At 41.1% G+C, this 23720-nt stretch overlaps 1 protein-coding gene across 4 annotated transcripts; it reads right to left on the minus strand.

The window, feature by feature from the left end:
- DCP2 (decapping mRNA 2) lies at window positions 1-22333 on the minus strand. 4 transcript variants are annotated; one of them, XM_055790269.1, is made up of 12 exons: window positions 22178-22317; window positions 21231-21269; window positions 14501-14652; window positions 11836-11963; window positions 11312-11410; window positions 7873-8025; window positions 6094-6206; window positions 5880-5987; window positions 4965-5088; window positions 4298-4405; window positions 2563-2614; window positions 1-1877 (listed from the first exon to the last, which is right to left on the minus strand). In XM_055790269.1, the coding sequence occupies exons 1-12, from the start codon at window positions 22228-22230 to the stop codon at window positions 1711-1713; spliced, it is 1296 nt and encodes a 431-aa protein (XP_055646244.1). In that variant the 5' UTR covers window positions 22231-22317; the 3' UTR covers window positions 1-1710. The 4 variants fall into 4 exon arrangements, with proteins under 4 accessions (XP_055646244.1, XP_055646245.1, XP_055646247.1 ...); XM_055790270.1 differs by having other exon boundaries at window positions 1-1874; window positions 22178-22315; XM_055790272.1 differs by lacking the exon at window positions 21231-21269 and having other exon boundaries at window positions 1-1874; window positions 22178-22333.
- Window positions 22334-23720: the final 1387 nt, after the last annotated feature.

Genomic DNA, 23720 nt, shown 5'->3' on the forward strand with positions numbered 1-23720 from the left:
TTGTTTGTTTTTGTTTTTTTTTTAAAACAAAGTGAGACAAAAGCTAGATTGAGCCATTTCAGGATTTGGTCTTGAAAGGCAAGGCCCTCAGGACTCTTGTCCCCCAGAAGGAAATGCTACAGTCTGTTGTTATTCCTGTTGACTGATCCTATCACCAGAGTTCTATCACCAAGATTATTACAGCATTAGATCCCAAATCACCTGATAGCAGGAAGATAAATAAACCAGGAGAAAGTTTTTAAAGCTGTCTTTTCCTGTTTCTAAGGAAAACCACTAGGTAACATCAGGTAGGGTAGATGAAGTAGGGTGGTTGAAGGAAGACCAGGATTTTGGTTTTGGATGACACACGAGTTGCATAAAGGCTCAGTGCATGAGCATACACTGTGATGAGACAAGGGCATAGTTCATTCAACCTATGAAGTTACCAATTACTTTTATTTTAGAGAAAAGTCCATTTTTAAATCTTGGACAACATGCTTGCTACCACAAGCTGTTATAACTAATTATTTCAGTGCATTTCTCTCAACTGTAAAGCACATGTTCAAAACCCCTTAACTTGAATCATGAAGGTGATCTAAGTTTGTCACCTCAACTCTTACTGGGTTTTTGTGTCCCATCCCCTCCCCCCTCCCCTTTGATATTTTTACTAAGAAAGCATTGTAGCTGAAAATGACTGAGGCTACATCATTTAAATGCTAACTGCAAGTGCAATTCAGTACTACTGGATATCTACAGATTACACACTACACAAGATCTGAGGACAACAGCACAAAATACAATACTGGACACACTTAGAATAGTTATTGCAAGCCTGATTAAGCCATTTAGTGTCACACAATGACTCTTTTATGTATGCACCTGCCTTCCTCCTCAGTGAGATCTACAGAGGCTTACTTACATTCATACAGAACCTCTCACGGACAAAGTTTAAGCTTTTCTTTTTTGAAAGCAGCTGCAACTGGGATAACACAAAACTTTGCAACTTCTTCTTACCCAGCTGGGGACAGTGCATAAGAGTTGAAGCTAGACACTTTGAATGGCTAAGTTCTTCCTGTTTTGTGTATCCTTTCTGAAGACAGAGGCAGAATAGGTACAAGAAGTCAACATGCAATAGATTTGACTCCAAGTATTACTGATTGCAAGCCAACAGAAACTACCTGTGTGAAAGAGGGAAGGTATTTTGGGCAAGCAACCAAGACAAAGGATGACAGGCTGAGGCTAGGTTTGAAATGTGCAACTTGGTTTCAAAAATCACTAGGACAGAGTCCTCTGAGAACGTTTCATTGCCACTGCTATAATATTGCAATGTACTACACAATAATGACTAACAAGTCCATTAATTTACATCAGAGCAGTTAAAAGTTTAGCAAGCTGGTATACTCCAACAGGTAAAAGAAAAAAGTCAATGACATTCTATAAAACACACAAGTTAAAAAAAAGAAAGAATGCCCTCTAATGCACAGCTAGGAACAAGTGAACTGAACACTGGAAAGGTACTTTGTAGACAAAGGCTATACTGCATTTAAAGTGCAACACTTGACTATGCCACTCCCATACTGCAAAGAGAACAAACCCTTCCAAACCACCAGTCAGTCCCTGCATTGCATTTAAAAACAAACAAAACAAACTCCTGAGAAAGAGTAAGGCTGGATAAGAAACCCCCTCAATTGCAACAGGCAAGTCTGATTTTTGTTCCTCTTAAGTTAGCTGTCAGAGGTCAAAACTTTTCATTATGGCATCATGGTCAAACTTGAAACTCAAGAAAGCTCTTGATGAGAAAGCAAATTTGTAATGGCCATTGCATGCCACAGAATGCCCCTCTACATGTTCTGGCAGTGGGTCTTCACTGGAGCAACACATCTCATATGCTGCATCTGCTTAAAAGAGAAAGAAAAAGAAAATTAAATTTTAAACAGATGATAAGTAAGAGTATCAATAACAATACAAAGCCATACCTCAAATGCAAATTCAATTAATATTTATGACAAATTATAAATTATTCTGGACATAAACAGAAGAAGGTAGTAGCTCAAACTGCCATATTTACAAGGCACCTATTCGCTAGAACAAATCTTCAGTGTCACAGCAATCTGAAGATGCTTTGAATAGCCAGTTTTACCAACAGGTGCTGTTTTGCAGGTAATTTCTTAATAAGGAGGAAAGAAATACAGCCCTATTTTCTGAGCAGTAAGTAAAGAACTATGTGCACTCTCCAGAGCAGTCCAGTATCAACTGCAGCTTATTACTAGCAGGACAGAAACCCTTGAACCAACACCCGATTACCAACATTGTGTTCACTCAAATGCTATTTTCATAAAACAGCTTTTAGTTACCTTTTACTCAGCCACCTGGTATAATCTGACAGCCTGAACAATTAAGGAGAAGAACTGCACTAGCAATATGAAGCAGCACAGAAAGTTAGCCAAATAAAAAAAATAAACAGTAATATGGCTTTGTAACATTTGGTAGGTTAGCATACAAGGAAAAACCCTTGACCATCATTATGCAGGTACCTTCAGTCTGTAACACATGACAACAGATGAAAATTCAGACTTCACTTGCCTGTTTCAAAGTTATCTTGAAGTCTTCTTGGATTAAGCCTTTTTTCACATTTCTGGTTAAAAGAATGACCATACATTACACACATCATAAAGAAATGGCATTCTATTTCTTAGGGGTATAGCTTAAGCATCAGCTAAAAGGCATGCTGGTTACATTTGCTAAGACTCGCCTCCCACTGTATCTGCATTAATCCTGTCATGTTACTTTATGTGGTAAGCATGCTTCATGTTCACAAGTCTTTCAGAAGCATGCCACCTTTTAACAGTCAAACCATTTTTGAAATGCAGGCTTTCAGGGAAAAATTTTTTGAGTACTTTCAAAATGTTTTAAGCTAGAAAGGTCTTGCATAGGATGGTGTGGAAACAAAATTGCACATACATAAGCCTGTTCTTCGATCAGCTTGTCCCAAAAAGCAAGGGGAAATATTTCCAAATACACTGATACTGCCAATTAAATTAGCATTCATTATAGACACAAACTTAGAACTCTCCAGGGAAGGGTGAAGTTTTGGCCCCAGGTAGGCTGCTGTAAGTATACAGAGAAAAGTATGGCCCTTTGCACTCTGTGTGAATTAAGAGTTCCCTGGCTTCCAAATTGTGTTAGCAAATTATCACTGGGACATGAAATATTTAAACTTCAAAAACACTGAAAATTATGAAAGTGCAAATTAAGTATTTAGCAAAGTCTGTAAAGAGCCTACAAAATAACTGTGGAGTATTAACAGTTCCAGTTGTTTCCACCAAGATCCTACATATTCCCATTACAGTTTTTTTCTATACACCCAAATTTCTAGGCAGTCAATGGACTTTTTGTTCTTCTGCTCTCAGATCCAAACCCACCTAACTATTTCTTGCTACAGTGAGGATTTTACAGGATGAAAGTTTATGGTTTCTGCACTTTTACAGGAAAAACAGAGAGAAGGTAATAACCACAAGCCAGAATGGGAAAAATCTGTCTTACAGCCAGTACACACGAAAAACTAAAGCCTGGACAAGCCAGCTGAGCTGCATGGAGAACTGGGGCTCACTGCTACACAACAGCCAACAAAACAGAATTAAAGAGCCATAAAGAATGAGGGGTGGGGGAGAGGGTGTGTCAAAAAGACATTATATATATTTAAAAAAATAAATAAATATATATATATATATATATGTATCAGTGAGTCTTCTCCCAGCCAGCAGAACTATGGGGACAAATAAAATTAGTTAGTGCAAGGAAAATGTTACAAACAAAGAATGTCATACTGGAATTTACAAACTGCTGTAGTGGTACTGTATGATTAAAAAAGTATGAGAATCTAGCATTCAAATCAAGCCTGCACCTCAACATTTTTGCTAGAAAGAAGGGAAATAATAAGCATCTGCATACCACTTTGTATCTAATTTTTGCATAACAAAACTCCATGCTTACAATAATACATCATACGTGAATAAATAAGGCATGTACTACACATGGAACCTGGAAACCTGAAGAATTGTCTACTGAAACAGCTGACAAATTTTCAACTGCTAAAATAAGACTTACCTCCAAAATGCAGATTTTGAAGCTTGGTATGCTTGTCTATAGATGTATACATATACTAAGGTAAGAAACACCATATTTCTACACATACATACGAAATACTCTGATTAAATACTTTTGATAGATATGCACTCTCTTTCAGCAGGACATTGGCCTGAACATTTTTTAAGCATTACTGGAACCATTAATGAGACAGCCACTGCACGTTTCTTACCAAGGTATGGTTTTGCTTAACTGGTTGACTGTGGACTCCATTTGTCCGCTTCTTTTGGCTGGAAGCATCTTGATACTGCCTTCTGCCGTTGCTCCTCAAGCACTGACTCTGTCATTAAGTCCAAAATGTAGTAAAAAGAAGAGTTTAAATGGCAGCATTGAACACCATTGCACTGACACTTCCTACTTCTTAGTTAAAACTTTCCTCTAAATAACCTCAAAACATGTAAATGGTATTTTTTGTAGACTAACTGAAGCACACTGAAATTAAATTGAGTGTATATTTAGTTACAGAGAGTCATCAGCTGTTACTCAGTCTCTCCTGCACTATTACAGACACTGTATTACACAATAAATCCAGTTCAGTGAGTTCCCATACACAGACTTATATATACTAGAGGTACCCAAAGTATTTCAAAATGGTACATGAAGGACACCAAAATGGGAGTAGAAATTACTATCTATACTTGAAACAACACAACTACCACCTGATACCCAGGTGGTAAATCTGAGAATCCCCAGGATATTTCTTTTTTCCCCCCATATTTTTATTTTTGCATGCTATAGTGACAAAATTCAGTATTTTTATTTCAGAGAGCAACCCTTACGAACAAAGGCATGCATTTTACATAGCCCAGATTCCTATGTTTCCCTAAGAAACAACCTACCTTTATTTTCAAAGCTTCAGACATCTCAGGATGACTATATGGCTTCTGTGGCTGTTTCGGCTTCACCCACTGCTCTCCTGAAAAGCCATCTGTAAACATCTGCTGACTACAGCGAAGTTTGGATCTAGTACAGGAAAAAGAGTGTATAACACAACTTCAAACCTACGGATAGCAGAAGGGAAATATGAAGGAGTTTTCTGCTTTTCAAGAACAGCCTGGAAGGCAAGCTCAAGTAACCTAGTGTGGAAACTGTAATGCTGCTCACTGCATCCACCAAATTTTGTTTTGTCTGCTAGTGGGAAATCTACGTTCTGCATAGAAAGCCAGCTATGTTCATGTTCGCATTTGTCCTGTCATTAGTGTCAGGAGTGACCTGACTACTTACTGGAGCACAGCCTTCTCTTTGGGACTACAGGTTTTGAAGTTTGCTCTACTACTTTTTGCTCAGCTGAATCAAAAGCCAGCAGCACTCGTTCCCCTATCCCGCAGGTTTTATCTAGCTAGCTACTTCTGATAGCACTTCACAACCCTACTTTAGAAAGTCCTGTTTTTCCTCTGTGGATGTGCCAAAAGCATTGAATTTAAAGCAAAATAAGATACCTGCTTGTTTTAGGTTCTGGTTTTGGATTCCCACAGACAGGACTCAAAAAATTACCTCAGTTCTGACACGTAAGAATTTAACAAGAAAGTGTATCATGATGTCAGCTAACTTACCATCCTATTCAAAGTTCTATGATATATTTATTGTATTTTTTTATTAATTTTATTATTAAATTTATTTTTTAAAATTATTTTTAATCAACCCTTTCTATTACTGGAACATGAATACTCAGAGAAACAGAAAGCACAAGCTGCTTTGTATGACCAATGTTTTATAGAAAAGATACAGAGATGTTAAACTGACCTGGTTCTTACCTAGCTTTTTCCAAGTTGGGCTTAGAGGGTGTGCTACCTGTAGATGGAAATCCATGGTCGCTGTCTGAGGAATCTCCATATCTTTGGGCAATCCACTCCCTCAATGGCCTGCAACAAACGGAAGTGCAACAAAATCTACTTACTAAATCAAATCTAAAGAAATTGAAGTTCTCTGAAAGACAGTGGCCCAGCATTTGCCTCATCTTAAACATACCTGATGAAGGGAATTGCCATAAAAAATTTGTTTGGTGCCAAACCCAGCTTGGACTTTGGGGTCATGTCATTTCTGTGGCACGGTAATTTGTCGATGGAAAACCACTCAATATTCTAGAAAAGACAAGAAATAAAATCAAAATACCCACTACTGTAGCCTTACGGAATACTACAAATGTGTATCAACCACAATTATTTCCTTTAATTAAAAAATTACAATGTAAGACTTTAATTAATGGACCACAACAGGGTTTTTCACAAAAAGTTAATTAACAATGGGGTCATTCCTCTGACTGCAACTACAGAGTAACAGATGGTACAACACATACTCATTGCAAGATACGATGCCTAAAATATGAAAGGTATTATCCAGCAACTACATTATGAGTAAGGGTTTCAAAAACCAACCAAACCACTGCACATGGAATACCAAATAAAGGCAGAGACTTTAAATAACTTTAAAAGTCACTACTATTCTTGTATTTTTATTTAAAATGCCATCAAGACTAGACCACCGATACTAGTTCAACAATTATCAGAAAAGAAGGGGATTTTATTTGCAAAGTTTCAGGTTTTGTTAAAAAAGACAAAAAAAAATGGGTAAAGTGCAGGATTTGTCATTTATAGTTTTAACTATTAAACCTGTATACTTGCAGAATGGGGAACAAAATCAAGAATTCTGAATATACAGTATACAGAAGAACACACACAACATTTTTTATTGCAGAACCTAGCCCCAGAGCCTCAGGTTCAGACAAGACGAACATTATGGAAAGAAGTTACATACTGAACAGGTTTTCAATATAGTTCTACAGGGAATACAAAAATGCACGCCCAGTTGGTATTAGATCAGATGAAGACAAGTGCTTCAGTAGGAAGGCAAAAATCTGCCATTGTAAGAACTCTTCATCACCCCACACAGATGGTCACTGGTATACAGAGGAGGGTATTTACTGTACTTTAAAAAAAAAACAACTTTGAAATTCATCTTCTTTTACTTCTTACTTTGAAAAACGAGTCTCTAATGCAAGAAATTGAGACAATCCTGCCTAGTCAACTACAAGTATCTTTTCCAATTTAGAAAGCCAGATGCCCTCTTCAGCGGCACCATCTGTATGAGAATACAGGGACAGCTGTTTGAAACTGAATCCGTATACAAGACAGGCACATAATCTTTGAAGTTTCAGTATATCAGGAACAAAGTTTCCAACAAGTCTACTACCTGAGTCTTTGCTTCTCCCTTTCACAATACCTTTTCAAAACCTAATGGTACACAAACCATCCAAAACAGTTCCCGTTTTGTGTCACCTGCCCAACCTCCTCCTTAAAATACACTATTCTCTAAATCTGGATGGTACTAGCCATGAAAGACAGAACACAATCCTTAGTTTCTCCTTCTGATACGCAGGCTTTTGTACCACACCAATTAATAATTACATTTTCAGAAGAATATATAGTTATATATACAGCTATAACTAGGAATAACACGAAACTATTAACGCATACACCACCTAAGAGAAAAGGAGAGAACTATAGTTTGGCAGTATGCTCTGACATTGTTTTCACGATGAATGGAGACAGACACCTGGTTAAGTAATCAATCTTTGCAGTAGAGTTGCAGGAAGTTGACAAGACCCTACAGTGCAGAGATGCCATTTGCACCTAGTGTTTGAGGTATTCATCAGGTGTGGTAGTTTCATTATTTTACAGACCATTAGCTTTAAAATGAAATCAAGCTCCACAACAAGGTCCTTATAGTTTCAAACAAGATAACACATACCCGAATTTCCCTTCTAGTTTTGGGGTTGAATTTTGTGTTCTTGGGAACTCCTGGAATGATGTAGAGCCGTGCTAACTGATCATTAATTCGCAACTCAATGTAATCTTCTTTGCAGATACAATCTTTTATGTCAAACCCAGTTTCTTCAAATACCTGAGAAGTATATAGATGAAATCAGTGTGTGTATTCAGATTTACCTATCAACACAAGGCAAGGAATGACTATTTTTCAGATCTCTGCATGAGAGCTGGCTACTGCTGGGAAAAACAAGCCTTTACACATACATACATGCTCAATAATAGAAAAAAGTATCTAAGATCCTATGTGCTTTACATTTCTCTAAGACACACCTGTTATAAAAGTTGAAAGAACTCTATTACACCTTCATGTATCAATTTGTTAATATGGATGGGGAGTCTCTAGCTGCTCCTCCATGCTGCTGGATGCATGGAAATATTACTCACAGCAAAACCTACGATTTGGGGAGTAAAGATATCTTCAAGTTCTAGCAAGGTTTATTTGCACTTCAGTTTTTCTTTTTCAACAATCCTGCTACTCCACAAACCTTCTACCCCCAAAATACATAATCATTTTTATGATCATAACAAAACCCAGCAACAGAGTAGCAAAACTTACTACAAAACTCAAATTACACATTCACATAGAAAAAAACCTTAAAACTGCCCTGTCAGGTACCCTAAAGGAAAAAACAGGAGTATTATACCTGCTTGAGATTACTGGAAAGACAATGGTATTTTAAAAGACCATTTTCCTTTGTATATTTTATGGTCTGGCAATGAAGGCTTAAAAGATTCACAGAATGGTTTGGGTTGCTAGGGTCCTTCAAAGATCACCTTGTCCAACTCACTCCCATGGGCAGGCACATCTTTCACTAGATCAGGTTGTTGAAAGCCTTGCTTCAAAACATTTACTTTTGATAACATTTTCAAACATACAAGATTTGTAGCATAGAACGATTCATGTCAAACACACCTAATAGTTTAAATCAGATCATGCCTCTAAGCTTGCTAAGTAAACACTCATTTTTTTAGAATCTTTCTAGTCCTTAAAATCTCCACAAGAAATACAAGTACTCAGAAAACATGCAGAATCGATACCACTATCCAAAATATTTCTGCCCAGATAATAGAACACTCATGTGAGCAATCACTTGTATATGTGGATATTAACCCCAGGGCTATTAAGCACCACTGCCAATAATCCAAAGGTAGAAGTCCTGAGTTAAATTTTTTTAAAGACCAGATTTAGAATTAAAAAGATGGACAGGATCTTCAGTAAAACCTCTTCTCACCCCCCCTCTCCCGTGGGTAAATATAATACAAAAAATAGAACAAGATAACTGCATATAAAATAATACTAGGAAAAAATACTCAAAATACGTTAGCAAAATACCAATGCAGATATTGGTATCAGAAAAATGGTTTAAGTTCCATTTTCGAAAATCCAGAGGAAATAAAGCACAAATATGAAAAACACAGAAGTGTTTAACACAAAGCAAATAAGTGACCAGTCAGTCTTACAAATTAGCACACAGAACACCTCTTACATCAAAAGTAAAGCCGTCTTTCCAACTACATTAGTAACAGCAGAGTTTAGGGGGAGAAAACCAAACAAAAAAGACCCCACTACACACTGTCTCAATTAACAGATGATACACTTTTCTTCCATACTTACTCTTAATACTAACACCAATGTTTTCCCTTCCTAAGTAATCTTTCATTGTAGAAACTCCTTTTACCAAGAGAATCATCCATTTAGTATGGTTTTGCCCTCACCAACTTCTGAAATATTGCTGAACTGTGTAGGCACTGCACAGTGAAGACCTCTTCAATTAGACTTTACGCAGAAGCAGTTCATAGTTTTAGACCTGTGCTGAACTCCAGTAAAAGCAGTTAAAAGATTTATGCAAAAATACTACAGACGTCCTGATTCCTAGCCACATGTAAGCCTTGAAGAACTTGCCAGTTAATCCACAATGGCAATCTACCTTGATGGAAAAAGATCATAGCAACAGTGTTGTTCACTAGTGTAATCTAAATGAATTCTCCAAATTAAAAACACCATCAAAAGATTTTTTTTCCCTATTTAATGCTTTTGCTAGCTAACTTGAAGTAAAGAGGAAGACGTACTTCACATCATTCTTTCCTGAAGCAGTTCCACCTAGCTTGTCCTCTCCAGTGTTGTGTTCCGTATATTATTATGGTCTCCTCTCCTTTCAGTTCAGTCCTTTAGATAAATCATAAAAGCACCTGACTAGTAAAAGCTTGACTGAACAAGCTATTTATGGGGTCAGGGCAAGAGACATGCATTGAATAATCAAGTTAACCTTATTAAGTCTCTGCCCATCTTTCCCCAGCCCTTGAGTTTTGCAATGACAGCCCACTGCATTCTGTAACTCAGGCGTTGCACTCTTTGGCAATATATAAATAATGTTCTCCACTCAGAGATCAGTAAGTGCTAACACAAAAGTGTTTATTTCATGTGTGTCCATTGTGTATTATTGCAATGTTAAGATCTAACACCTTATGTTGCTTTTCCAAGCCCATATTAAATATATGAGTGATATGGAAAGCAGTATCAGGGAATCAGAAATATGGAAGTTTTCATTCATGCCCCTTCGACAGGTATATTTTAAAAAAATAAATCCATGATTTCCCGATACTGATTCGGTCCAACTAACGCATCTTACTACTCTCCCTCATCTAATTTTCTCTCTCAAAAATTCTGGATGTATTATGTTACATAAACATTTGAGTTCATACCAGTAATATTCTTTTATAGGCTGTTTTTAATATGCAGCTTCACTATATAGCTAGGTCTCCAGCAGCAATAAATCCCACAGATTATTTTATTTCTCAGGTTTTACTTGCCACAGGCATTGATGCTTGCTCCTGCGCCAGTGAAAAACAGAAAAATAAAGTTCTTCACAATTTTTACAAAATCTTCTACAACCTCCAACTCAACTCTTTAGCCTCTTCACATAGCCCAGTGTACATAAGCTAAATTCCCATTCTTCTACCTGTTTACAGTTATGGTGGCACTTGTGGCACTTGAAATTTTACTCCAAAAGCCACAAAGTACGTAAGATTTCCCAAGCACCAAAAATAACACTTAAAAGTAAACTGATAGTTCAACAGAGAATTTTAAAAACGGTACTCAATTAGCCTATCAAATTAGTGCAAGACAATTAAAAACATCAAACAGTGATTTTTAAATTATATAACCACACTCTTGATTATCACTCTGGAACTCGAAAAAGCACTCACAGCTATGGAAGACTTCTACAAGAATAGACTATTGACCTGACCTCAATAATGATATATCCAAGTAAAATGTCTTTTCATCTAATGCATATATCCAGTTTTCAGCAAAATTTCATTTCTTGAGCTTAAATTTAAGAGAATCAAACATAACTTACCTCTCTAGCGGCACAATCATGAGGAGCCTCCTCTTTATTTACTTTCCCTTTTGGAAATCCCCATCCAGACTTGGCTAAATAGCCCTGAACCAAAAGAACCTGCAAAATACAAGGGAACACAACTGTCAAATACCCACTATTCTAACAACTTCTATTAAATGCGTTCCCTCCAGTTGCCTGCTTCTCAGAAAAGACATTTTAGCCTGAAAGAAGGAATCCACTAGATTTGCTGTGTTTTGATAAAACAGTGAATTTTTTTCTGGGACTGTGGAACTCAAAATGCAAAAAAAAAAACCAAACAAAAAAAAACCCCACAACCAAACCTGAGTAGGAAAGCAAGTGGAAGTGTGTTTACTACCTCTCATACTATAGTTCTCTACACACTCAGTGTCAAGTAACTGTCAGGTTTTTGTGAATTTGAAGCATTTTTGCCTCCAAATGAAAAATTTAATCAATAAAAAGATTACTTCTTCCAGCACATGCCATCCTTCCCTCTAGCCCTTCACAACAATTTCTGTACTTACATTTTCAAGCGTCTCATCAAGAATAATCGCACCATACGTTGGCACTCCCATTTTATATTCTTTCCACTGTTCTAAAACCTTTTGTACATCTTCACCTTGAGGAAGTAAAAAAGGGCAGTGATTGAAGAGTATAGACGGATGTTAAGGAAGATAAACTTAGATATCCAGTTGCAAATCACATAGACATATAAAAGATACCCACTCAACACCTAAAATAACCATGTTTCCTCCCTTAAGTGCTTTCAAGATATATTCTCTTGGAAAAATAAAATGAATAATCCATTGCCAAACTCTAAATGTCGGAAAGCATAAAATAATTTGGTAATTCTAATACAAGCCAATTATTTAGAAAAAAAAAAAGAAAAGAAAAAAAAAGATGTCACAATGCTGCTTGTCTGAATGAAAGTCTCCCCTAATTTTGAAGGAAAAGTATCCACATACCAGTTATTTTGAATACGTATTATTCTTAAACACGTATTTTCATTTTGAAGTGAGAAAGACAGACAAAAATACAGTTTCATCCCCTGCTTGAAATGGAAATAAATTTTTGCCACAATCATTTGTTAGACTGCAGTACAAAATCTGTACTGAAGTATTTACTATGCAAAAAATTACTTTTAATGGCATCAAGTTAGAAATCAAAATTCTAGTAACTTTAGCAAAACCCACCATGCAGAGAAAACATGAACCACCTTTATAATTAAACCTTTGAAAGCAAATTTACAAGTCCTTAAAAAAAGTATTACATATTACATATAAAATTATACTACCAACAAAAAATGTTCCAAAGCAGAGTACTTAAATATACAACACTGCAGCAGAACAAATATTTCTGGCAAATGTAAGGTTGAGAGGGATAGATGTAATGACCAAATAACATCTACTACACTGTGTTTTTCCTGCACTGCCTTCAATTACTGGAAGAACTCTGTTGCTCTGAAAATGCAGTTACAAATAAAAACGTATCTAACATAAATAAAAAGTAACTGCATAATAACAAGCAACAGAAAATTAACATATTTTTAGTTTACTGTTAAAAGCCGTAGTGTTTCAAATCTCGTATCAAAATTGGCAAGTACATACAGTGAAACCGCAGATAATACTATCATTAAGTACTTTGGATAGTGAAAACACCAATGTTATCAAGAAAGTAACAAACACCACTCCAATCCCACATCAAGAACACATGGGAAACAGTTAAAACTAAAACACTTGCTGGATTAAAGCCATGAGGTTTTCTCCAGCAAGGACTAGATAGCATGTGTTCCAGCAGCCCTCGTAAGCAATGAAAAAAGCAAGAGGCCAGCCACTCAAATTAGTTAAAACGCATCCTCTCCCCTACCAACAGAACTGCTTCTAGGAGCAACACCACTCCAATCCCACATCAAGAACACATGGGAAACAGTTAAAACTAAAACACTTGCTGGATTAAAGCCATGAGGTTTTCTCCAGCAAGGACTAGATAGCATGTGTTCCAGCAGCCCTCGTAAGCAATGAAAAAAGCAAGAGGCCAGCCACTCAAATTAGTTAAAACGCATCCTCTCCCCTACCAACAGAACTGCTTCTAGGAGCAGCGGTCAGTGCTTCCAACAAACACACACCACTGCCCACGGCAGAACACATACCACCTTCAGGTATGTTAACATTTACATCGCTGTTAAGATCAAGGAGACAAAACACCATAAACACCTCATCTTTGAAATCCACTGTTTCTGGCACAGAGTTCTCTGTTGCCGAATAAACCTGTCCTGAGTGACCACAACAGACAGAGCCCAAAGTCATGGACTAAATGAACTCAATGGACATTTTATAGACATTTTTTACAGCAGTGGTCCATAGACTAGGGGAACGATACCTGTGTATTACATCAAAGGATGGGAAAGGAGGGGGTCGGGTGGTTAATAAGATTGTATAGGGAAGTATGACATGATGTAAATGGTGTGGAATAAGGTGTGGACACTTTTCAGTGTCTCAGGCCCTGCCAGCCAGAGGGCTGGAGGGACATGGGCAATTGGGAGGGGACACAGCCAGGACAGCTGACCTGAGCTAGCCAAAGGGATATTCCATACTGTGGGTAGTCATGCTGAGTATATAAGCTGGGGGAAGAAGGAGGGAAGGGAAGGATGTTTGGTGTTACGGCATTTGTCTTCCCAAGTAACCGTTACACAGGATGAAGCCCTGCTGTCCTGGGGATGGCTGAGCACCTGCCTGCCTGTGGGAAGTGGTGAATGAATTCCTTGTTCTGCTTTGCTTGTGTGTGTGGCTTTTGTGTTACCTATTAAACTGTCTTTACCTCAACCCATGAGTTTTCTCATTTTCACTCTTCCAATCCTCTCCCCCATCCCACTGTGGGGGGAGTGAGCAAGCAGCTACTTAATTGCTGGCCAGGGTTAAACCATGATACCCACTGAGTCTTCCAAAGTGCAACCACAAGGAAAAATCCTCAAAGATCTGAAATTACCTGTTTCCATAGCTCTTTAGAAGTCTGAGAAACATCTCTTTTGTGGATGCCACAAAATTATGGAAGCAATGAACAGACAAAATCACACACTAACTTTTAATAGCTAACATGAACCTGCTACAAGTATTAAATTTCATTAACAATATTCAGTTTGGACTTTATCCACTGAGAAAGAAAAAAAATCACAATAATAAAAAAAGATATCAGCTTTAGCGAAGTCTCTTATCCCACACTGAGGTAATCCTGGTGTGTTTTGCATGTAGAAATCCAAGTAAAACCAATGGGCAAGTTCGATTTGAAAGCACACTCTGATCGCATTGTCTCTCTCCTCACTTGGAATGTGCAAAATGAATCGGCTGCCAGGAGAGAAAAAAAAAGAGTAAGATTAGCCAAATCTATTAATGTAAATAAATCTAACAACAACAAAAGTGCATTGCAACAGTGGAACTCCTGATACATTAGCACAGAGCACCCAAACCTCCTTGTGGTCTGGACAGCAAAAGGTTTTCACATTAAAGCAAAATACAACTTTTTAAAGTCAAGAAGAACGGATCACGACGTTTTTCACAAAAGTCAATTACTATAAACTAAGTAAACTAACTGTTGTGAAAACAAAGAGAGCAAGGACATCTCATGTAAGTGGCTATATTACAAGAATGAAAGAATTTTTGCATGTCCAGTAAAGAACATCTGCAAACTCTGGTAACAGACGTCAACACATTTTCTTCTGAACACAAGTTAAACACAGCTATGTATTTTCACTTAAAACCACAATAAACTATTAATTTACATAGATTTTAAAGTTCAATACAATCCTACTAATTTTCACGGTGTGAAATAGAATGTGGGCAACTGGTTTATTTTTCAAGTCTACTTCACGCTTCAGCTCAGATACCGGCACACAAACACAGAGTCCCAGAGATGCAAGTGCAAGCAGCACTGTGTGACAGGTTGTTTTACTTAAGCAGAATAAGCTTTACTTATTTATTTGTAAGATCAAGAACAACATAATTTTCTTTTTGGAAATGGAAGGGCATCCACCCCATTCAACTTAAAGAATTCGACAGACATCTCTTAACATTCAGCTCTGGAGTACCACCAGCTAAATTCCAAAAGCATGTAATATCATTGCCAGAACCAGAAATACTTAAGACATCTTTTAAAATTTGGCAAGTATAAATTGTTAAGGGATGTCAGAAGTGATTGCCTCTCCCAACCACTCTGGCCAAGGACTGCCTTCTGCCTGGCTGCTGAAGCCCAGCCCTGGGGTCTGTGCCCAGGCTGAGGACACAGCTGCTGCTTTCCCTTTGGCAGGTTCAACCAGTAGCAAAGCCTTGAATGTATCCCCAGGGGGGGACACACAGTACATAATGTTACAAATTTGTTATTAGTTAGAATTAGCAACCATATTTGATTATATTGAAACACATTTGATCTTATAGAGTTATTTTAATAGGAATATAGAATTATAAGAAATTTTTTAGTGGAGTTTGTGTTTGCACAACAACAGACAGCTACTATGAAATCCTTTGTACAGCCCTGTACCAAGGCTGAAAGAATAGGTCAGAATCACCTAGTAGGAAAGATTAGAACTTAGATAACAGACTTAAGGTTCAAGATGATTGGATACAGTTTTTATGTGTAGACTAGAATACATTGAGATGTCAAAATGTAGAATCAATGGGAACTGGGGAGAGTCGACTGGAACAACCCATACCCATAGATACCTGCCAAGAAACAGTTACCTTAAGTAAAAGGCAATTCTGGCAGGGGGAGATCACAACCACCGACTCATGTACCACCTACCCAAATAGTACCCCAGACCCATTTCTAGATCTTTCTAACCTTTACTGTGCAGAATCAGATACGGGAGGAGACTATGTTGATGATTTTTGGGAAATATTATGTTTATGCATATATATATACTTAATGAATATGTATGAACAAGTTCTATACATGGTGTATGATTTTGAAGCTTGGTGTGCGTTGATCGTGAGAGGACTCACTCACGCACCCAGCCATCAATAAAGAAGTGTCTGCTTATCTGAATCCTACTGGTGTCCATAAGATGGTGTTCTTCATGCCAAGATTTCGGTAACACCCCTACCCAGATCCCAGGCTCTCATACCCATCACACAGGTCCCTACCTCACTAGCTGGTCCAGCTTGAAGTTTGCTAGTGAGTACACAGGCACAACAGGTTTGGGAAAGGTAAGACACTGACCCTCCCACCAGCTAGCACCAGATACATGGGCTGTGACCCACAGTCCTGCTCCAGCTGCAGGCACTCCGTTCCTCACTCACACACTGGCCCCACAGGAGCTGGTTTTCATGACACTCACTACTCTCACCCCAGAAGCTGGAAGCAGAGACCCCCCACCCATGTGAGTAGCTGGCACTGAGATATCCACCCTCACTCTGCTAGCTGACACCCCATCCACTCACACATAGAGTTCTCATCAGCGTGGCACTTCATTCATCCTTGCAGCACACACATCCATGGGGTAAGGAGTGACAGTATGCAGAGAAAAAGATTAAGAAAAGCTCTAATAAGCTGCAAGAAGATACAACAAACTATGGCCACCAGGCAAACAACCCACTCAGGCAAGCATACTAACCAGCCCAGTTTCACACAACACCAGCTCCTTTTTATACCCCTGTTCCCTTTTCCCTTCGGCACCCGTCCCACCTTGGTGTGTGGGTTCCTCCCTGGTTTACAGCCTTATCAGTTGCAAAGATCAGGCTGACCTTCCTGGAAGTCACCTGTGGCTTCTTCATACCCCATCAATTCCTGTGACTGGCTGGTTTGTTTGTGTTTAGTCTTCTAAGGTCTACGTATATTTTTGGTTCTAATTTCACCCTTTTCTCCCTTGGTTTCCCAGGAGCAGTTATCCACTCAGATAAACTTGCTGGAATTAACATTTCCACACCCTCACACACACTTACCAATCAGTGGCCAGGTTCATTTCTCATCACCACCTCCATTATTGTTCCTCCCTGAGGTTTGTATCCCTATACAGTTCATTTATGGCTTCCTCCTTTTCTTATTATCCCGTTTTCACATTGAAAAAGGTCCTTGACCAGATACCCTTAAAGCAGCAAACACTCTCCATTACATAAATAACCTCATTCACCTCAACAATTATTTTCCTACTTACCAATTTTCAATTACCAACAACCCCTCCCAACTGCTCCTTTCTTTTTGAAGGCTCTATTACTGCCGAAAACAGCCCTTACATACAAAGCTGCTGTAGATTAAAGGTAAAAAAGATTAAGTCTATTTTGTTTTATAACTACTTGATGTTTTCTTGCCTCAGCACTGTAGCTGAACATAAATATGAAGATACAATATGCAGCAGTACCAAAAAAAGGAATAAAACCACCTCAGCATTAGGCTTAGAATAACAATAGCAAGACCAATTAGAACACTATTTATTAACAAAAGTTAACTGTTAAGTTACTTAAAGTGAATGAAGTGCTAACAACAGGCACCTTATATTGCATGAGGTGCAGCTGGCAGCAGCAGGAAGTTGGCCTCCATTGAGAAGAGCTGGTTCCAGTGGACCCACCCCAGGGCACAGCTGAAGCCAGCACCAAAATGGTGGCATCTCTAGGAAAGTGTACTTAAGACCAAAAATGCCAGACAGACAGAGAAAATGAGTGTGAAACAGCAGCACAAAAACCAAGGTCAGAGAAGAAGGAGGGAGAGTATGTGCTCCATGGCAGAGCATGTGTCCACACTGCAGCCTGTGGAGGATCCCATGCTGGAGCAGATGGGTATTTCCTGAAGAACTTCAGCCCCCAGGACTGAACCCACACTGGAGCAGGGGCAAAGCATGAGGAGGAGGGACCAGCACAATCAAAGCGTTACGGACAGACCGCAGCCCCCATTCCCAATCCCCCTGCACTGCTCATGGGGGAGGAGGAGGGAAGTTGAACCTGGAAAAAATGGAGATGTAGGGTAAGGTGGTGTTTAAATTGTCTTTGTTTCTCTCTATCGAAATTTTAATTGGCAACAAACTAAATTAATTTTCCCCAAGCTGAGTCTGGTTTGCCCATGATGGTAACTGGTAAGCAACCCTCCTGTCTCATCCACAGTGGCAAGCTTTCCACCCTATTTTCTTCCCTATCCTGTGGACAGAGGGGGAGTGAGTGGCTGGGTAAGCATCTGGCTGCAGCCCAAAGTTAACCCACCACAGTCCTGAGGTCAGAAGATGGAGTAACAGCACTTGCTTATAGGAGACAGCACCAAGAAGCCCCAAAACCTTCATTAAGACTCTGTATCACCACTTCTTCAGTAGAGAACAACTCAGTAGCACAAGACAGCATGACAAAACAAAGTGACGTGCATACTTGTGACACATTATTTAACAGAATGGGTCAAAGTAGTCCTACTGCTGAAAATCAAACACACAATAACTTACTGTATTGTTTGATAAGAACTAGAATAAATTGTATTCTGGCATTGTGTGATTCTGTAACAGCCTAGGGAACTCAACAAATGTTTGAAGACATTATGTACCTAGCTTTAGCTTTCAACTTGTTTCTACTTGCTAGCAAGTAACATTTTACCCTCTGAACATGAATTCTGAGTGTAGAAGTCTCTTAGTTTATCAGCAGGGAAAAACTGTGACAGCCTGGAAAGTAAAAATTTAAATCTTAAGTGCATTAGACTAGTGGTTGTAATCCTATTTTTGTTATTCTTAGGAGAACTGCTTTGTAACGAAAGCATTTAACAATAATCACCACCATGATTACCACTTATGCTGAATTCTCACACAGATCTCTATGGCTGAATATAAAAGCCTACTTGTTATTTTACACTGTTAGAAAAAGTCATGTGTTTGGTTGGGTTTTTTGGTGTGGTTTTTTGTTGTTTTTTTTTTTTTAAAAAGAGCTAGCTTATACTGATTCTCTATTACAGGCTTCAGTGACGTATAATTTCAGTATTACACTCTCTGAAGTCAGCTACAAACACACCTATTACAGCAGGTAACTTTGTATGTTGAGCTCCACAAGTCAAACAAAGCCCAGGGCCTGACGGCCCTACACCCAATGTACTTGATTTAATAAAGCCAACATACAAGAGAATTTTTAGTAACATGCATTAAAAAAAAAATCTACATTTAAGTTTAGCTATAACCTATATGAAGTTGTTACATATTCCACTACCTTACTGTATGCCTCTGAGCTGCTGTCACATTCTACCTTTGGAATGCTGTTTTGTCTTGCAATTGTATGAATTTAGTTGTGCAGCTTTTAACTAAAAAACAAAAAGCCTTAGAATGGAAGATCAGGGGCTTGTAGTTACCATCTGCCTCTTTTCCTAATTCACCTTGTTGACTTTCATTAGTGCTAACAGATCAGCCCTGCTTCAGACACATTGCCTTGCTTGGACATGGACAAAAGAACAGAAAGGAGCAGAGGAGTCTGGCCTTCCCGTGGAAAAGAGAGAAAGAATTCTGTTGTGTACTGGAAGAGTGACAGAGCCTGACAAGCCTTGGCTCATGGGAGAAAACAAATGAGTGGAAGATCAGTGGTGCTTTGCTTCAGGTGGCTGGCTGTAAATAGGTCATTAAAATATCTGTTGCTTCCCACATTCTTCAATCTATAAATGTTATTACTGGAAATTTTGGTAGAAAGAGCCAAGCAATTTTTTCATACTCAGCTACTGATAAGATTCAAAATATTTTCTAGCACAACCTGTATTTTTTTCTTTTTCTGAATTCTGTCAGCAAATAAAACTTCAGTACTAAAATAATTATAATTTCAGTATAACAGGTTTGGAAAGTTACAGGACCCATCTGAATTCTCTAGTATCTTTTTATATGTACCATAGTGGTGTGAGCTGCAAATCTAAATAACTGTTAGTGAATTTTTAAGAGATGGCAACCACTCACATTACCCTCACTAGCTAAGCAATTAAATACATCTACTTTCAAGTCAAGGTTACCCAGTAGTCTGAGGTTTTGGGAGGGTTTCTAATGATTTTTTTGGAGAGTTTTCTTTTGATGTATTTGAAAACCAAAAAGGTAAGTTAAAGCTTAGATGTCCACAAAACAGAACTATTGGTTTTATTTCTATCCTGGGAGTGCTGGGATATCTGTCAGACTTCCACACTCTGTCTCTGGACAGGGATATTTTTCTTTGTCCTGAAGCAAAAGGCCTGGATTCTCTCCAGAAAACTCTTAGTTATTAGAAGTTTGTGTATGCAGGTGTGTGCAATCATCAGTACTTCTTACTGTATCTGCCACTTTACCTGCTTGATACATTTCCTTATGACAGAAGGACCACGCTGAGCTGGTGCTAATTCCATCAACATAATGCACTGGTGAATTCAAATGCATTTGGATTTTACTTTAAGCTGAACCACTTTCCTTAGGTTCCTCACAGGGGCTCCTGTCTAGACAGAAGCTCAGGGAAATGCCACACAGAGGCTACTCAAAGAGCCTCCCGTGTAGGCACTCATCACTTGCAGCTGTTCCAACTGATTCAGCCAATTAGTGTAAATAGTAATTCCAGTGTTCGGGGCAGTTACAGCAGCTCACGTGCCCTTTTATCAGTCACCCCACAGGAGTGACACTCATAGGCTATTTCAGTTTTGTAAGCAGTGCGATTCCCCTCTGCGTTTGCTGGAAAAAGTCTTAAACCCAGCTTCACATGTGAGCAGGGATCTAAAAGACAAGTCCCATCTCTCTGCAGGGAGCCCAAAGAAGACACAATGGAAATACAAACACGCTTCAGAGGCCAGACTTCAGAGAATCAAAAATTTGCTTGCATATTGCAAACTCTGACTCTTGCATTAGGTACACAAAAAAAAAAAACATCGCTGTGTGGAGCAGTTCTAGCTCCCTGTAGCGTTATCACTCCACAGCATTTTCACTCATTTCAAAACAGTCGCTCCACCAGGTTTAGTGTCCTTCATCTCTACTCACCTTTCCCTCTCGCACACAAATACTTCAGGGGGGGTTCCTCTGGCAGTGGTAAAATAGAAGGGTTATTTCACGTCAAGTATCACATTGAGCTAGGGCATCAAATTCTGGGGGTGACACATCAATTAAGAGGTCCAAAGGGCCACACCACAGATGACCAGGGGTTGTGATAGCAAAGGGGAAAAGCACGTTCCCCCCTTCCCGGAAAAAACAACCCACGTTTTATGACAATTTTAACTGTGTAGCTTTCCGGGTAAGGAAAGCTAGCCGTTCCACCCGGAGAGGCCCAGCAGGCGGAGAGGCCAGCCCCAGACCCAAGGGTATTCCCTCGGCCGTTCCTCTCCTGACTGGAACGCCCTCTCCCCGCAGAGGTGAGGGGCACAAAGGCCCCCCCCGCCACTTCGAAATTAAACCAGGCCTCCGAACGGCGACCGTCGCGGCAGACTCACGCTTCCGACGACGTCACGGGCGCAGCCCGGCGGCCAGCGCCAGCCCCCCGCACCGCCGGGCAGCCCCGGGCCGCGCCGCTGCGGAGCCGGCGGGCGCCCTTCCGTCGCCGTGTCCGTGCCTCGGGGCACCGCGTCACGAGGGAGCGTGCCCAGCGCGGCGCGGGAGCGTGGCACCGAGCCCCTTCCCTACCCTTCCGGGCGGCTGCGGGACTACCGACACCCCCGCCTCTACCGGGGCCGCCCCGCTTCCCCCTCGGCGGCCCGCCGGCCCCCGCAGCACCCCGAGCGACTCGGGCCCCGCCGGCCCAGCGGCGCGATCGCGCCGCTCGCATCGGGGCCGTGGCGGGTTGGGGTTGCGGCGCTCACCCCGCCCCCCGCAGCGGATGGGCCGCGGAGCCGACGGGGGTGTCACCGGCGCCGCAAGGAGGAACGGCGAGGCACCGGCCGGCCGCCGCCGGCGGGCGTGAGGAGAGCCCGGGAACGGCCCCGCCCCGCGGGTACCTGCACAGATCGTCCAAGACGCTGCTGGGGATCTCAGCCCGTTTGGTCTCCATGGGAGAACGCGGCTCATCCCGACGCGGCGGATCCCGAAGTACGGTGCGGCGGCAGGGGCGGGGCTCCTGGGTACTCGCCCGGCGGGGAACGACAGCCTCCTCCGCCAATCGCCTCCTGCCAGCCGCTCCGGGCCTCTCCCGCCCGGCGGTGCGGCCTGGCGCTGCGAGCCAATCAGCTGGACAGCTGCCGCGGGGGCGGGGCGCTCAGATGATCGCGGCGGGCAGGCAACGGGGGCTGCGGCTGGGCTGGGGCGTCATCGGCGCCGTCGCGGGGGTGGCCGCCAGCTGGGGCGGCGGGGTGTGCAGGGCCCGTCACGGCGGGGCGGGGCTGGGCTGGGCTGGGCGCCTGGCAGCGCGTCCCGCCACGTCACGGCGCGGTGAGGCGGGGGGCGCCGCGGCACGGTCCCGGGGGGGTGGCCCGTTACCGCGGGACGACCCCGGCCGCGCTGCCCCCGGCCGCCGCCGTTGAGGGGACCGTTGAGGGGACCGTTGAGGGGACCGCCGGGCGGCGCGGGGTGGGGCCCATCACGCGGCTCCGAGCTCCTCTGCTGCCGGGAGGCGTAACCGGGAGGCTCTCCAAACCGAATGGCAGTTTAGAAAGCCGACACGCGTGTATCGCAGCGCTGGGTGCACCGGGGATCTTTCCTCCCAGCGTGCACACCAAGCTGCTCGAGGGCACGCATTATATACCATAGAGCACCAGCATATCCATAGTACATGGCGTGTGCGTTGTCATGCTCAGGGCTGGTACTAGTTTCCCACTTCCCATGCAGATCAGCGCGAAGCCTTTTACCGACTGCACATGCTCCCCATGCTCCCCAAGCGGGGCTTTGCCCTCGTTTGGGGGGCTGTTTGAGTTGGAGGCCTCCTTCCCGCTGCCACAATTAACCCTTCCCCTAGTTTTGCTGAGCATATCCCTCATGGTGAAGTCAGCTCATCTATCTTGTGAAGTCACTCTCCTGGATAAAGGATTTATCAGTGCTCAATGAAGTGCTTTGCGGGTTATAGAAAACCACTTATATCTTGGAATTAACTCGCTTGTTTCAATTGTCTTAAAGTCAAACTTGTACCAATACATTTGATTTTACTAAGCATTCCCTCAATCATTAGATGTCATTTCCCCTCTTTGAGGCTACAAGAATTGGTAACTGGGGAGTTTGGACAGCACCTCAGCAAGCCCCACGGTCGCACATGAGACAGCCAGGTGCCCCTGCTCAGGCTTGGCCTCACCTCCCTCTCTCATGCATTAAATTCATTTTGGACAGGGTGTTCCGAACTTCACAGGCTTTGGAGAGAAATGCGAAGCCTCCAACATGGTTCATTTTCATTACCATGGAGGCTTTGGGCTGAAGGCATTAAGATTAACATTTGGAGATGCCTAAACGCTGCACTGTGAATACCCAAGTTGAGAAAACATTTTTAATGGCAACAAACATGAGGCAAATGTGCCAAATGAAAATGCCTCCGGGTTTGTCCTTACGGAAAATTGC

The sequence above is a fragment of the Falco peregrinus genome, chromosome Z (assembly GCF_023634155.1).
Source record: "Falco peregrinus isolate bFalPer1 chromosome Z, bFalPer1.pri, whole genome shotgun sequence".
NCBI classification, from domain to species: domain Eukaryota; kingdom Metazoa; phylum Chordata; class Aves; order Falconiformes; family Falconidae; genus Falco; species Falco peregrinus.